This window comes from Poecilia reticulata, chromosome 4 (assembly GCF_904066995.2).
Source record: "Poecilia reticulata chromosome 4, P_reticulata-male-v2, whole genome shotgun sequence".
NCBI classification, from domain to species: Eukaryota; Metazoa; Chordata; class Actinopteri; order Cyprinodontiformes; family Poeciliidae; genus Poecilia; species Poecilia reticulata.
In genome coordinates, this window is record NC_088833.1 from 11,223,853 (window position 1) to 11,240,371 (window position 16,519).

A 16,519-nucleotide genomic window follows, 5' to 3' on the forward strand; every position below is an offset into this window, starting at 1 on the left:
ACAAGGGTTATTAAGTATAAACTTTAAGCTAAACTTATTTAAGGTTATTTTATGTGGAATTTAAAGAAAAAAAATACCTAAAGGTATTTAGTATGCAGTTCTGTTTCGCAGCAACTGAAAAAAGTGGACAGGTGTCTGCTATTTCTTAATTATCTCCTCATCGTTTTAACAAGTAACAGAGCGTGAGCTGAATTTATATGTGGTGTTTAAATTAAAAAGCTTAAGTCATGAAAGTAGTAAATGCATTAAAGAAAATTGAGCTTTTGGACATGTTCATCTTGGGCCTTTAGCAATTACTAAAATAAATCAGAGGAAACAGCAGGGAAATGATGTGCAGTAAAGCAGAATAACTACTACATTCTGATTTTTAAAAAGAGCTAATGGGAACTACAAAGACTTAATAGAAATAAAAAGTCAGTACATCTACATTCTTTTCCCAGACACAACCCACAGCCAGACATTTTAAGTGCATAAAAGACTTGAAGTGACTCAAGATAAAGATTCACCTTTAGTTATTTAGTTTTTGAAATCTGCACAAAGCAGTGAAAAAAATCAATGCATCCACGTCATGCCTGCAGAGTTCTAAACAGCACAAAAATCCACATGGGGATATTTTTAGCATCTGTAAGGGAATATTACTCATGCATTTAAATAGTTATTTGTAACAGCTTTTGGAAACAGCACATTCACATTTATGGGTTTTGGAATTCACAAGCAAAAATAGGAACAAAACAGTAGTTTATCCTTCCAACAATCAGCGGGGTAATGCATCAGACGATGTGGATCAGCAAGGAAGTTTGTTTCCAGCTGACCCCCACAGAGATGCAGCGTTCAGAAAGACTTCCTCTGTTTCCTCTAGGCTAAAGTTCAGCCATCGACGGCACGGCACTGTGGGACTTAAGGTTCCAGGCCACTAACAGTGTGGTTACAGAAAGTATTCTCACTGTGTGACGCTTCTGCTTCTGCCTGCGGACATTTCGGCATTGTCATCGTCAGCCCTGATGAGGGTTCTACTTCCATTTGGCGATTTTGCTCCATTTTTGCATAATTTCATATTTCTTTTTGAGCAGCTGAAAGAGAAACTCAGATTACATATCATGCACCATGCAATACATCCAGGTGGTCTGAAGAAGCTTTATAAAAAGAGCACTAGGGTGCTCTTTTTATAAAGAGCACCTGCCACATACAGTCAAAAGAGATTGTATGTGGCAAATAAACTAGCAGTAAAGAAATACTGGTAGGTACTTTTTGAACTTTAAGAACAAACAGGTAAAAGGAAAAAACTATTTTATAAGAAAATTTCAAAGCTTTCCTTATACTATCTGTGACTTAGTGTCACTGATACACTAAGTCATATTGTATCACAAACACACAAATACACAAACAACTTTATGAAATATAATGAATTAAAAATATATATATATATACAAATACAGCATTTCTCTATCACCCCTTTAGGATCTTTACTATCAGTCCTACGCTCAAGTTGGTGTTCTGTTTGCCTCTATTGCCAACTTCAATGACTTCTACATCGAGCTGGATGGGAACAACATGGGAGTCGAGTGTTTGAGGCTGCTCAATGAGATCATTGCGGACTTCGACGAGGTTGGTAGAACGATTCGTTCCATTCGCCCATCTGTACTATAAATCATCTGTTTTTAGATGTTTTTTCCACATTGCAGATCTCAGGTCCACGAGTCCCCTTCTTGCTGCAGGGTGACATATAGAGCGTCATCTTTTAAAAATGAGATTGTGGGCTGGAGTGAGGTTTATAGAAATACCATGTTTACTGATGTAATATGCCGAGCTTTGGTTATGGTTGGGAAAGTTCTTCAATGTAACAAATTACTTGCAGATGACTTTTGGCCTGGTTGGATCTGTAATCAGCAACACGAAGCACTCATTTACAAAACATGCTCCAGATATTCTAGCTGCAGTACATAAATGCACTGATAATTTGCAAATTAAAAAAGAAAAAGTTTTATGGGAGTGTTTCTTACCATTTTTAATACCTTTTGCAGCTCATGGACAAAGAGTGCTACAGGGATATTGAGAAAATCAAGACTATTGGCAGCACATACATGGCTGCCGTGGGGCTGGTTCCTACGACTGCTTCCAAGGTACTCGTGGTATTTGTATTTAGATCAGGATTAGATTTTGTGTCTGTGAATGTTAGCACAGTATCTGACTTCATTATGTAGAGATCCAATGTGTTTCAGGTGCCTTGTTTGTTAATAGCACCAGCACGTAAAAAGTGAGGGATTGCTGATCTCTGTGGCATTAGTACATTCCTCATTCCTGTAGCTTTCTTAACCTAAGCTAAAGATGACAGACAAAGGAGACCTTTCTGAAATGCCTGCAGAGATTAAAGGAATCTCAAGCTATAGTTGCTGTTTGGAGGGTGCTCTGTTGTAGCATTTCTGAATTTTTACACAACTAATCCAGTTAGTATTACATAAAAGGAGGTTGATATACATTCTTAATGCAGTTGTACAGCAAAATCCAATACTGAGATAACATCTCATTTTATTTATTTTGCTCAGTTGTTATGTTCTTAAGCAGAAATCTCAATCAGCTAAAATCAGTTTCAGGCTTTACAAAATCAGTGAATAAAAGTTAGACGTAATATTTCACTTATAGTACCAGCTGAAAGATGACTCTTCTGTCAGATTCTTTAAGTCTGTTTGGTTATTTTTAAAGACAAGTTCTGCTGAACATAGACTTTTTTTATGTATTTTCTTTTCATGTTTCACACTAATTTGTCCTTTTCACTTGTGTTTTTTTGCTTGTTTGTTTGTTTGTTTTAGACTAAAAAGTCCATCACCTCACACTTATGCACAGTGTCAGACTTTGCCATTGAGATGTTTGATGTTCTGGATGCCATCAACTACCAGTCCTACAATGACTTTGTCCTGAGAGTAGGTGAGTAAAGAGCCAGACTCTCTCTCTGAGTGGTCCAAACATTAAAGACCTTTTAACCTTGGGGGAGGCCCATTCCAGTAAATTTGCCAGGAAAATACATCACAAAACAGAGCATCACCTCCAGGAAGCCTGTCAGCTGAAGTTCTTGGGTCCATTGTGTTCCGTATCCTGTGGAGAGTTTTGTTTAATCCCAGTATACGCTGGTGTACATAGAGCTATCCTGTCTGCCGAGTCAGGCTGTTTTATTTGCTTAGTTTAGTTGGCAGTTGAACAAACTTCATGTTTCTGGCATTAACATGAACCAAGAAAAAACACTTCCCTTCATTTGTTACGACATGACACCACAGTGTTCTAGTTGGAAGAAACATATTTCATGCTTTCCATCCGAAAACTGTAAATAGAGTGGATCATGGCGTGTACCTTTACTGGGTCCATTAGGGAGGAAGACTTTTATGAAGCACTACTAAATGTCAGATTGGAAAGTTTTCATCCATGACTCTTTTGGAACAAACTAGCATCACCTTTGAGCTTTTGTTTTAAGTGATACCACATTTATAAAAAAAAAAAAAGTTGTTTCTTCTGAGGGTAAGCGGCCTTTAATTAAAAATCAGGAGGTGGCTTTTCAAGAGGATACTTTGACAACTCATGGGATTTTAACATTTACTCACTCTAGACTAGTGGTCTCAATCTGCATTCTTTGAAGGCCAGAGTCCTGTAACTAATAGGTGTTGCTCTGCTGCAGCACATCTGGCTCCATTGTTAGCTCATTAACGGAGGAATGCAGTGTGAGACCCCTTTCTCTACATACAGCTCCCTCCACACTCACCGACACCTGTGGTAAAGATGCATAATCTCTCTGTGAAAGATCTAGAAAAGCCGGATCTTTTCTATCACATTTATTGATTGTGAATTAAAGCTGCCACATGTTTTTGCTAATTTGGTTGTTACTGACACCTCTGCTGTTAAAACTTTGAAGAAAAAAAAACACAGTTTACCTTCAAGCTACTCTTATTTCTGTGTCATATTTCCTAAAGTTGGAGTGTACAAGGACTTGGGTATTTAACCATTGTGGCAGTATCAGCCTCATATGCTCTCTTCCCTTTACCTTACTCTACAGGTTTTATATTGGCTTCTGGTCTTGGGACTGGGGTGGCCATGGAAAAAAGTTGATTTTGTGTGTGTTGATTTTGCTTACTAGAGGTGGTGCCTTAATGTTGGACTTTCAATAAATTAGATTTGCAACCTGCTGTAAATTTCACTTAACTTCCAGGTACTGATTACAGGGGGAACATTTATTATTTTTAATTGTATAAGTAAAAAAAAAAAAAAGTTAATTTTGGAAAAACTTTTGTCAGATTTTCTTTTAAAAAAATAAGCACAGATTATTTTCTTGGAGGGCATTTCCAGAACTGTAGATCCATTAAGATCAACTCATTTATAAGGCTTATACATCAAAGTCACATGGTAAAAAAAAAAAAAAAAACTGAAATAACATTAAGTTTGTATGTGATTATGGGGGCTTTGTTCACTATGTCTACACCAGGAATCAACGTTGGCCCTGTGGTGGCAGGAGTTATTGGAGCCCGGAGGCCTCAGTACGACATCTGGGGAAACACAGTCAACGTAGCCAGCAGGATGGACAGTACGGGAGTCCAAGGAAAAATACAGGTATGAGACTTAAACTACTGCTGCAGCATTTTAACTGCAACATGCTACACTGGGCCTGCAGAAAATTACTTGGACTAACTTGATGCTTTCCTAAAAAAGATAAGCATCAGAGATGAATCCATGATTTTTAATTGATTTTTCTATGACAAAAGTTGTTTATCATATAAAGCTTTAAAACTCCATCCATCCATCCATTCATTTTCTTACACCCTTGTCCCTTAGTGGGGTCGAGAGGGTTGCTGGTGCCTATCTCCAGCTAGCGTACCGGGCGAGAGGCGGGGTCACCCTGGACAGGTTGCCAGTCTGTCGCAGGGCAACACAGAGACACACAGGACAAACAACCATGCACACACACTCACACCTAGGGGCAATTTGGAGAGGCCAATTAACCTAACAGTCATGTTTTTGGACTGTGGGAGGAAGCCGGAGTACCTGGAGAAAACCCACGCATGCACAGGGAGAACATGCAAACTCCATGCAGAAAGACCGGGGCCGGGAATCGAACCCAGAACCTTCTTGCTGCAAGGCAACAGCTCTACCAACTGCGCCACTGTGCAGCCTAAGCTTTAAAACTTTTAAATAAAAAAATTATATATGTTTTTATATTTATATTTTAGCACACAAAAAAATCACACCACCAGGCCTTTTTTTTTTATCAAAGGTGGTTTAAGATGGTAAATGCACCCTATCAGTAAACAGGCAAAATACAACAATGATATTGATTATAGTTAGCTCATGTAAAGCACTTTGAATTGCCTTTTTTGCTGAAAATGTGCTATATAAATAAAATTACCTTACCTTAATACAAATTCATCAGGTGCTTTTCTTTCTTTACTGTTACACAACGTTTCTACGATTTTCTTCCAGCAGTTTTTGCATCTCGGTCACTAAAAACATCCATCAGGTGTGTGCAGTGAGGAATGTTGAGGCCATCCAACTGGACAAATCTGTCATTGCTATGCAGCAGATGTGAGATGTAGTAACCAACCAAATATCGCATGCAAGCACTTCTGATTTAGTGTGTTTTAAGTTTCACTAAAACTCAAAATGACCTCTTTATAACTGGCTAATAATTGCCCTCTGTTATCTTTATTTATCTTTCCTCTAAACATGAGATAATTCTGAGGTCACTGATGATGAGCACTTCAACAAATCGTCCCAACACATTTAATTTAGTATGAATTGCACAAACAACTCAGATAGAGCCAACATCAGCATGAACAAACCAGAAATTGTACTTATTTGTAGTTTATAAATGGTCTAAGACTGTGCAACAATGGAAGACAAACTGAAGAATTTTACTAGGTTGTTCCACACCTGCATAGTGATACATTTCCGATAAAAGAAACCATGTAAGAGGGAGTGAAAAAATGATTCATTGTGCGGAATTAATAAGTTTATTAATAATAATTTACTGGTTTTAAAGCATTGCTGTTACATAACACACATGAATCTTGGACAGGATATAAACATTTCTCTTCTCTGTGCTTAAGATTATTACAAAAATCATAGAGATTTACTGTTTCCTGTGAAGGATTTTCTTTCATCTCTGCAAACAAAGACCTGCAAGGCCTCTATTTGTATAACCTGTTGGAGCTGTCCAAAAAAACAAGTATCACTCTACAAGCAACAGCTACTCTGTCTGCAATGGCAAAGTGTAGATGTAAACAGTTTGTTTTCCCTCATTAAACATGTTGTTGAGATTGTTTAGGCAGAGCACCATGCAGCTTTCTTAGTAGTCACACAGACGTCATCAGATTTGTAAAAACAAGTGGATTTCTGAAAAGGGCCTCTGTTGTGTTGCTAATTCCCGCATGCACCCTGTGATGTTTTCACCTAATCTTAAGTGTTTTTTTAAGAAGCAGTAGTCATGCTTTTGCTTTAGCGACCAGCCGTAGCTCTAGGAAAGTTGTTATTAACTAGTGAACCTTCTGTGTAGTGTTTGTTTGGTGTTTTGGTGGAATTTTCGAGATAATTGTTTTGGTATGTATTATTTTCAGTGTTGACATAAAATATTGGTGCAGTTTCATACACAAACCTATATTTTGTTTCTAAGCAGCCAGACTTTCTTGTAATCCTTTAAATGGCTTGTTTTTTATCAATAGTTTTCTGAAGGCTTTATTAAACTAAATGTATCCATTCTGTTCATGCTTTGGACAGTTTTTCAGATTGTTGACCTTGAACAGGATGGGCAGAATTTGATTTGTGCATTTTTAACAGTCTTTATAATTGTCAAAAACTGAAAACAATGTATAGAAAATGTTTTAGTTTTGAGACTTTATTTCTTATTTCATTATATATGAAATATGAATTTTTGAAAAATAATGTGTTTTTGCACAGGGCCTGTTTTTGCAGCCCTGACAGTCTGCCACTGAATGTATATAATATATACATATATAGGCACATTAAAATAATTTGATTATCATTGAAAATCCAATTTATGGTAGGAACTTTATCACTAAGTGAAATATGCAGGTTAAGTATGCACAGATGAATGTCTGAAAGCCTTTATTTCTGTTAATTATAATAATTTTCCATTTACGTCTAATGAAAACATAACATTTAAATTTAGAATATTCCATTAGGCCCCTTAAAAACTTTTTAAATAAATAAATGTGGGTTTGTATAAAATCAGCTAACTGAAAAGATCAACAAAAATAAGTACATTTTGGAAAAAAGCTTTTGTCCCATTTTCTTGTTGTTTTTTTTTTAAAGCACAAATGACTTTCTTGAGGACACTTTCAGAATAGAGCCATTAACATCAACTCATTTGTAAGGCTTATATGCCAAAGTCTCATGGTTTTGGGCATAGAGTAAAATGAAAAGAATGTTTATTGTAATAAAAATTGTAAAAAATCTGAAATAGCATTACGTTTATGTGATTACATACATATATACATGGCTGGATAAGACACTTAAAAAAACATTATTAATGGATCCAGTCTCATCTATGGGTCCTCCGATCAGGGCTGTTCTGATGACAAAAGGAGGACAACACAGTATTAGGCAGGTAGTAATAATGTTATGTTACCGTGTATTTAATAGGCAATGTAGATGAACATTTAACTATTTAAAATGCTGGTTCCAACTAATATTAGTCCTCTTTTTTGTCCCTCCAGGTGACAGAGGACGTCTACCGCCTCATTACCGACTACTACAACTTTGTGTGTCGTGGTCAGGTCAGTGTGAAGGGCAAGGGCCAGATGCTGACATACTTTTTGGAGGGCCGCAGGAAAGGGAGCAGGCCCTCTCAGAGCCTGCAGCACATTAACAGCGAGCGCCGGTCGAGCGCCTTCACCCATGGCAGTGTTTGCACCAGGCTAAGCCCCGCACCCACAGTGACCAGCTACTCCAACAGCAGGACCCCGAGCCCGGGCGTGCCCAAACCAACCACCTCCACCAGCACCACCAGATACCTGCCATCTGCTTCTGCAGCAATGGTGTGATGCATGCACTCCCACAGAGAATTTGGGAAACAAAAAAAAAATAAGAATGGAGGTGGGTTAAAGAATCGCTGTAGCAGAGAAAAGCTCGTCTCCGCTCTTTGTTGTTGTGTTTCTGGAGCACAGGAAGGCAACGGATGCTGATTCTTCAGCAGGAGGCCTGGACTCAAGTCTGGTTTTTCCGTGGGACGGTCTGACGCCTCGATTGGACTCTCCCCTCCCCGTTCAAGCAGGTTGTCTCAATCAGGATGTGGGGGGATGCTTTAGCCACGTTGCTTCATCATCAACCCAAGGCCAAGGAAGTCTCTGGGATCTGCCAAAACCTTTTACCACAACTGACGGTGTAGCATGCAAGCCTCTCACAACAACCAACACCTGGGAATTCCTTTAAACTGACCATTTTATTAGAGTGTACATAAGACATCAGTGCTGTTGCCTTAGCAGTCAGTTCTTACAAATGTCTATGGCTCGTTTTTGTTGCCTTTTAGTTGATTTCTGGGTTTTTGAAGCTGAGTGAAGATGAATTGTTAACAGGGTTATTGCTGTCAGAGTATTTTTAAAGCCAAATGTTTGATCAGTGCAGGCAGGTAATGGAATAATCTTGCCAAAAAAAATAAATAAATAAACTAACAAAAAACAAGACAAGGCATTGCCTTAAGGCAGTTACGGGTCGGGGATGCCGTTCACCTTACTAAAACCCTCTGACGGCACACGTAACTTTTTTTTTTAAAGAAAATTTCTCTAAGTGCATGATGCCACTGCTGCATTTCAGTCGCGTTTGCCGTCCGTTTCCCTGTGATGCTTGACTTCCAGACTCTTCCTCGTCAAAGTGTAGCAATAAAGCAGTTTGTCTCTTATCTCAGCGCGTTCACTCTTTGCATGCTGTAGCCTGCTGGGTCCTAAGTTGACCTGATAGTGTTTGTAGCTAATAGAGTGTGCATAGCTAGCCACACTGGTCTTTATCTCTGTGGAGTTGAAGCATGACTTAGAGAACTTTTGTTTCAGTTTGGTGTGATTCCCTCTTTCTCTCTGAATTTTTTCTTTTTTTAAAAAATTTTTTTAAAGAAAACCTTTTTTTCTGTTTATGAAGACATTTATACTCCTGTTAAAATGTTCTATTCTGCTATTTTTATTCAACTCAAAACCGTCTCGGTTGAGAAAAGAAAATGTGTGCGTTTATGAGGAGACACCCAAACCTCTGGTTCTGGCTTCGTCATGCAAACCCAGATGATTTATTTTATAGTATAGCACTCACAGTACGGCTTACCACAGCCATTAACTCTCCTGTAATCAGTTTTTGCATGCAATGCCTGCAAGCCTGCGGCTCATACATGCATGCTTTGATGAAACACGGATGCAGGCCAAGCAGCACACACGCGGAGGCTCTTTTTTTAATGTCGTCCTCATGCATGCGCTAACAGTAGCGGTTCCTCTTGAATGTAAGGTGCTTTTTTGACACTTCTTCTTTATAAGCTTGGTGTGTGAATCTTAATGAGGATCTATTTCAGGATAGATGGACACCAGGGCCGAAGCAGATCGGTTTTGAATGGCGGGGGGAACGAGGGGGTTCCTCCTCCTTCTGAACCTCCTCCCTGCTTTTGCTGTTTTAAAACAGGTAGCTGTTTCTTTCAAACGTGCCAACCTATTTTCATAAACATATCAAACTTTTCGTGTCGAGCTGTAGCACAACTGAATGCGTGTGGCTACGGTTCTCGTGGGATCTTTTTTTTTTGTGTTGAATGCCTGTATTTTTACTATTTTTAATGTTCCTGGACAGTTTTTTTTTAAACTAAAAACAATGGCAAGTGTCAATTTTGGAGCATTTAAATGACAAAGGTGTTGTACTTATCTTTAACATAGATTAAATATCTAGTATCTCAGATGCTTTCTTTGAGCTTTGAAATGAGGATTTTTATAAAGTTGCTTTAAAAATGTTGATGGAAAGTTATTGGAAATTATGTGTGCATAATATTTTTCCTGTAAATTGGATATTTTCATACTGTATGATACGGGTTTTAGTTGTTATATGTAGGTATTACCTGCTGATATTGTCTATTTCTGAGATATATTCTAAATTATTTGATATTTGTCAGGTTCCTTTTGTTGAAGATGTATTTATGGAAATGTTTTATGTGAATGTACATTTTGTTAAAGATGATATTTTATACTAAGTGTTTGCACTGCGAGATTATTGACGTATTATAAAAATAAAGCCAGCAGGGTTGTTGTCTCCTGCAGTACGAACACACCTGTGCTCATTTTTACCCACAGAGAGGCTATCGAACATTGTTCAGCCTTACGTAAAGTCAGAAAAAAAACAAGTAGCCGATGTAAGGTAAACACGGAGGTCAGTGTCCGCTCGATGTTGCTTTCACAGTGATAATGCAAATATAATGACTGGCTGGCATGAATGGATGGTATTATTGTAAAAAAAAATAAAAATTCACAACCTCTGAACTTGCAACATTTTGTTACGCTGAAATGAAAGGCATAAAGGTTTTTTGAAATGTTATATGAGTAATAAAAATTCAAGTGTGGGTGCATCAGCCCTATTTTTCTTATGAAGTCATATTGTTAGTAAATACAGTCCACCATTGTGTATTTTGATCTCAGTTTAAAAACAGCTGTTCTGTGAAAAACCCAGACGTTTGTAAGTGGACATTAGTGAATAAACATAGCAGGCAGGCCTGGAGGAGAGGTTTAAGCAGTTCTTGGCTAGAAAACAACAAACCAAGCATTGAATATCTTATAGATCACTGCTCAGTCCATCACGTAAAATTCAAAGGGAACGGCACAACTGCAAACCTGCGAAGACACTGCCAGAGCATAGAAGGTGAAAACTAATGCAGAAGCAAAGAGACCCACAATAACGGTCTCTGTGTATTTATTTCAATTTAATGCCCTATAACAATGCATTCCAAGTGTCGAGTACAGTGGCGGAGAGGTAGTGCCTTGTGCTTTTCTGCCAGGACTTTGGTATGCTTTGTACAACAGATGAATATTTGCCATTCAGCTTATAGAGCCAAATGTGAGGGCATCTGTCTGACAGCGGAAACCTGTAAAATAATGTCTGAAAGAGAAAAGAATAAAAATTCTTCAGCGACCCAGTCAAAGTCAAGACTTCAACTTTATTTGAATACTATGTTAGGAACTTCAGAGAACTTTGCAGAAACAAATGTTTGAAAACCCAAGTTATTAGAAGAAGTGTAAGAAAAAATACAGGAGATCATTTATCTCTCTAGCAATGTGAGAGATTTCTACAGTGACAGAGAAAGTAACTAGAAATAATCGCTGCAGAATGATAGTTCTACAAACGGTCCAAATTTACAATAACGCCTCGTTGCTATCCATTTTTTACGTTTCATTCTGGAGATAATAGACTTACCTGTAGGCGTGTGTTGTGTTTTTATGTTTTGAAACTAACGTATCTCTGTGACGTATTTCGAAGGTTGAAATATGCAGTAATTATTTTTAAGATTGTCCTGAGGGGGAATTTTTCACATTCCTATCTTCTGAAAGAGTCCAGGGCCTCGATGGATCATGTTCAGGGGAGTTTCTTTTTCTCCCGGTTCTCATGCCTTGTTTTCCTTGTTAGGGGACAGAGAAAAACAAAACAACATTGGGGTCTTATCCTCATGTCCATTTCTGAGAGCAAAAGGATGTTTCAAGTCCTTCTGCAGGAAGAACTGACCTCCAAACATTCATCAGCAGTGTAAAAAGTGTGTGTGCGTACTTGGCCTCTGGTGTGGCATGCTCAGCATCCTGAATGACAGTTGTCATGGCAACAAAACAAGTTTATGCCCCAACATGTAAACATCAAGGTTGTGTTTTCCAGCTGGCAAATGATAAACCAGTGAACCCTTCCTCCTCGCTCTTTCGTCTTTTAGCTTTGTGATTCTGCGGTGATTGTGTGCAATCACCACAGAGGATGTCAAAAGTCCATTTGCTGATATCTGAAAAAAAATAAATAAAAAATGTGTGTGTGTATGTGCGCACGCATGCGAGTGTTTACCACTTGCTGGACTGTTAGATACAATCAAGCATGTCTGACTCAGACGTGCCAGCGTAAACATTCGCACACTCTGAGATAAGAGGAGGAAATGGGCCTTTTCGGGCCTCTTCTGCAGCTGTGGTGCAGCGGAACAGCCACCTGCATCACGCTGCAGAGAGAGAGGATAGCAGTAGGCCAGTGCGCTTTGCAGGATTAACGACCCTCTTCTGAATGCTTGCTCAATGCCCCTGTGTGTCATCCCTTACTGTAAACTCTGCTAGGAAACTACAGCGTGGGAGGACAAACACAACCCTTCCCCCCGAAAGCATCTGGTGAAATGTAAATGTTCCATTTTCTTGTATTTTTGTTTGTCCAGATCAGCTGGAATGTATTTTCAAGTGATTTACGTCAGAGAAGTTCCTCAGCATTAATACGTGTTGCATTAGCAGCACAAGCACAACAATATTTTGCTCATGAAAATCATGAATATGGCCCAGTTCTTTGAATCTTTAAAACGGTAAAAAACTGTAATATTGCTTTGTGATCTGTTTTGTAAGTCATTACTAAAGTAAATCAGACTGTAGTATATATATATATAAAGTGGCAACTTTTGTGGCACAGCTTAGATGCAGAGGTTTTTCCATTTTTATTGAATTTGCAAACAGTTTCATTTCATCTTGTCACTCACTTAGAATCTATTAAACCTGACACTTTTAAAACAGAGACAAAGTTTATGAATAGCAAGATTTTCAAAACTTTTCTCCCTATTCTACCATCAATCTCCTTTTTAGTTATTTAACTAAACAAAATAACAGCAACAACAAGATATCCTGTTATACTCTGGATAGTTCTGGTAAACTATTTGTATTGGTCCCAGAAAAATAAAACTTTGACATTCTGATCACTAGTGAAGCTATGAGGCATTTCTTCCAAGTTCTTAAAGGGAGTATTGTAATATACGACATTTCTGTATCTATTGTTTCCTCAGCTGTGATATAAAATTGAGTTTTGTGACAATAAGTGCAATCCCAGAAAAAAATTGCTGAGGCATGCTGTATAGAAAATGGCTGAAAGTGAAGAAATTATTTTATCACATAAGAGAACATTAGCTTTAAACACATTGTAGGCCAGCTCTTCACTATGCAATTTGAAAAGTTCTTTCAACAAAGTTTTTTTTTTCTCACAAAGTTGTTCCCGTCCAGCACAAAGCCCACCTGCTCATTTGTGATTAAAAAGAGGGGAAAACAACATCCTCCATCCTGACTGTTTCTCATCAAGAATTTCCCCACCGCAAGTATGTTGTTCTCAAATGCGAATGTTTTCCACACGACAGACTGTGCAGATACACAGCAGGTCAGTGAACTCCGTGTTGTGTAAGAGCTGTAGTGACCTTCTCGAACCTAAACTGTGCTGCTACCGCTTGTTTGGTCTCCTCTGATCACTGTAATGGAATATGAAGCGCTGGCGGAAAACACCTTAAAACATGCAGCAAATGTCACAATAACCTGGAAAGACAATGGATCACAATGACCTGTGGAAAGCTGACAAATCCTGTGGGAAAACAGAGTTGTGAAACAAAAATGTTAATCCTCGGACTCATAATTGTACAAATAACCTCATCAAGGACTGTACAAACATGAAAAGAAAGTATGTGTTTCCAAAAGATGTGTCCGTTATGTTTGTGTTTTATTACATGATGTCACATAACTTCCTGATCATGAAGAGAAATCCTTCATCGCGCACATTATTAAGGTCTTTGTTGCATGTGCTTGACACATTTATTTCTGGGCTTCTTTTTCTATGCTTTTGGGGTCAGAATGTGCTCTCTTCTCTATCAGGACAATACGTTTCCTCTTGAAACCTATTATCTTTTAATTATAAAAGATAATAGGTTCCAAGTTGGTTCAAATTAACTGATGGTTAAAATTTTGAAAACAATTAAAGCCTAAAGAAAAACTTGAAATATCTTGAAAGAGCCTGAAAAAATCTGGCAGTTAAAATGAAAACTAGTGACAACACGAATGACTTGTAGTTTTGCATATATGAGGTAAGAAGCAATTTTAGTCAACGTCTCTGACTCCGACCGGATGACTCAGGAATATGCACACTTGCCTTGAAGCCTAGAGGCATCCATCAGGGATTTTCCCTGGCATAAAGTTGCTTCTGTATCTCTGCAGCTGTTACAGAAAGGTCACTTCGTTTGCAAGTTTCTTGTGGTTTTTGGGAAACTCAGTGACATCAGATTACTTTGTGGTGTCTTTTTAAAAGCAGTTTAAAAGGGATCCTTTCAAACCGGCCTTCCCATAATGGTCATGGCACTAAGTTGTTACTCTGTAGTTTATTTTCATTGCGGTATTTTTAGCCATCCAACATTACATCCACTTTTCTTACCTCTTCAGTTGTTTTTTTTCTTCTTCATTTTGTTCATGCCATCTTGTGCTCACCTCTGTTTCATTTTATTTTATACTACATTGTGAAGCACTTTGAGATATTTTTAATGTCAAAAGGGCAACCTACATAAAATGTACGCACTTATTTTTGCTAAACAGTGCGGAAGCCTGTAGAAATCCAGTAAAATGTAACAAGTCAAGATGTTTGCACAGTGTTGTGTTTGAGACATATTTAAAATTTTACTTTGTGAAACCTACTGCAGCATGCTGTGCATATTTATCCGTTCCTCCCGGAAAACAATAAAGTTGAAAGTGAGGCGAAGTGGAACCACAGCGAGTCAATCCAGTCAACATCACAAAGGGTGGCGTCTGGGTTTATTCCACGGCTCTCCCTCTCTGCATATGATCTCCCAGTCTTTATTTACTGTGCTGGATTCTTTGATGTGCGTGTTCTGGACAGATTGTTCTGTTGTGAATGAAGAAAGGATCTGCAAACGGATGGAGGGAGAGGGGGAGGGAGAAGCGTGTCTGAAGAAACGGTTTGGATGAAAGCACCATTTTTTTTTTTTTATTTTCTTCTAGAACATAATAATCCTACCAACACAGATCCTCTGACCCATTCATGAGAGTGTTTCGAGTTAACACTGCCAAGTGCAATCCTCCTGCTTGGACTTCCTCCTCTGTCTCATTAGAGCCGCAGCGAGAGAGGAAAGCTCTGCAGCTAAACACACACACACACACACAGTCACTCAGAAGGACAGAGAGAGGAGGAAACCAAACACAATGGATGCTGGCGCATGGGAGACTGGATTTCCTGGGTTTCCCACACACAAATGTACAATCACAAACTTGCAAACATACACACTCATTTGGAAACACACGGAAAAACACTCACACACGTGGACCATCCTGCAGCATGCCAAGATTTTTGGGGTCCTAATGAATAAACCTCTCCCTCCATTCAGAACTGTAAAGCTGTGAGAGCAGTCCAAGACTCCTCCGTCATAAATGACCTCAGTTCTCCTCCAGTGTTTTTCTCCCAGAGCTCGGCCCATGATCTGCGCTCCTTGTTCAATAAGACAGGAATTATCCGATTAAGGAAATCTTGTGAGGAGGAGAAGAAGAAAAAAAAAACTTTGTTGGGGAGGATAAGCGTCATTGTGCCCACTCAGATCACATTCCTGACTGCTGATTCTCAGCCATGGGAGAGGACGCCGATTAAACAGGCCCCGCCACAGACATGTCCCAGAACAGAGTGGTCCAATCCCAAAAACCAGATTTGCACCAATAAAGAGAGAGAGAGAGAAAGGGTCAGATAGTGAAAACAACCCAACCGGTCCCATTGACGGGTTGTTCGCTGGGTTGAGATCCAAATAATACATGTCGTCCAAAAACAAATCTGCTCTGTGCCACTTCTCTGAACTGGAGACAAGGCCACGTGGGACCACTGTGTACAGTCGAGCTGAGCTGCATAACACCAATGAACTCACTGAAAACAATGCATAACACAGCATAAAGAATAAAGTGACTACATAAAAAAAAAATCTTGATGAGTTAAAATTACAAAACTGTTACAAAACTGTGAAAACTGTCACTCACTCACTTTGCAATGGAGATTTCTTAGCTCATATGACCGGCTCTACAAGTATATACACAAATTATCCATTGTCATTATTTTTTTTCTTTGCAAAATCATGCAACCAGCCAGTTTTCTTTATTTTTTTATTTGATCACTTAATTCAGCTCAATTCAATTCAAGAAAACTATGAAACATTAAAATAATGGGCTGCATCACTGAAGTTTAACAGGAAGAAGAGTGAAAGTGACATTTACTGAGTAAATTTCATCGAAAATATATGACCTGGAGGTGGAGATAACATACCTCTGAAGTATGATAAATACACAACTTTTGGGTCCGTCCAGCAAGTGTTGGAGATTTTCCTTAGAGTGTTGCCCAAGATAGGGATGATTTATGCACTTCTAAATACAACATTTTTCCACATTTTTAAAAATGTATTTAAAATAATAACATCTAAAACTCAGACTCAACAGCTGTAGCTGAACAGATAGTCTTTTACTGTCTAATCACATCTCCAGAAAGTAAC

General features: G+C 38.5%; 1 protein-coding gene across 1 annotated transcript in view; it reads left to right on the forward strand.

The window, feature by feature from the left end:
- Positions 1-10,277, forward strand: part of LOC103463403 (adenylate cyclase type 1-like) — a 47,744-nt gene extending 37,467 nt beyond the window's left edge. Inside the window, exons 16-20 of the mRNA XM_008406721.3 lie at positions 1,459-1,605; positions 2,022-2,120; positions 2,808-2,922; positions 4,466-4,590; positions 7,710-10,277. Coding sequence (XP_008404943.2) covers positions 1,459-1,605; positions 2,022-2,120; positions 2,808-2,922; positions 4,466-4,590; positions 7,710-8,036 — 813 coding nt within the window. The 3' untranslated portion in view covers positions 8,037-10,277. The remainder of the gene's footprint in view (positions 1-1,458; positions 1,606-2,021; positions 2,121-2,807; positions 2,923-4,465; positions 4,591-7,709) is intronic.
- Positions 10,278-16,519: the final 6,242 nt, after the last annotated feature.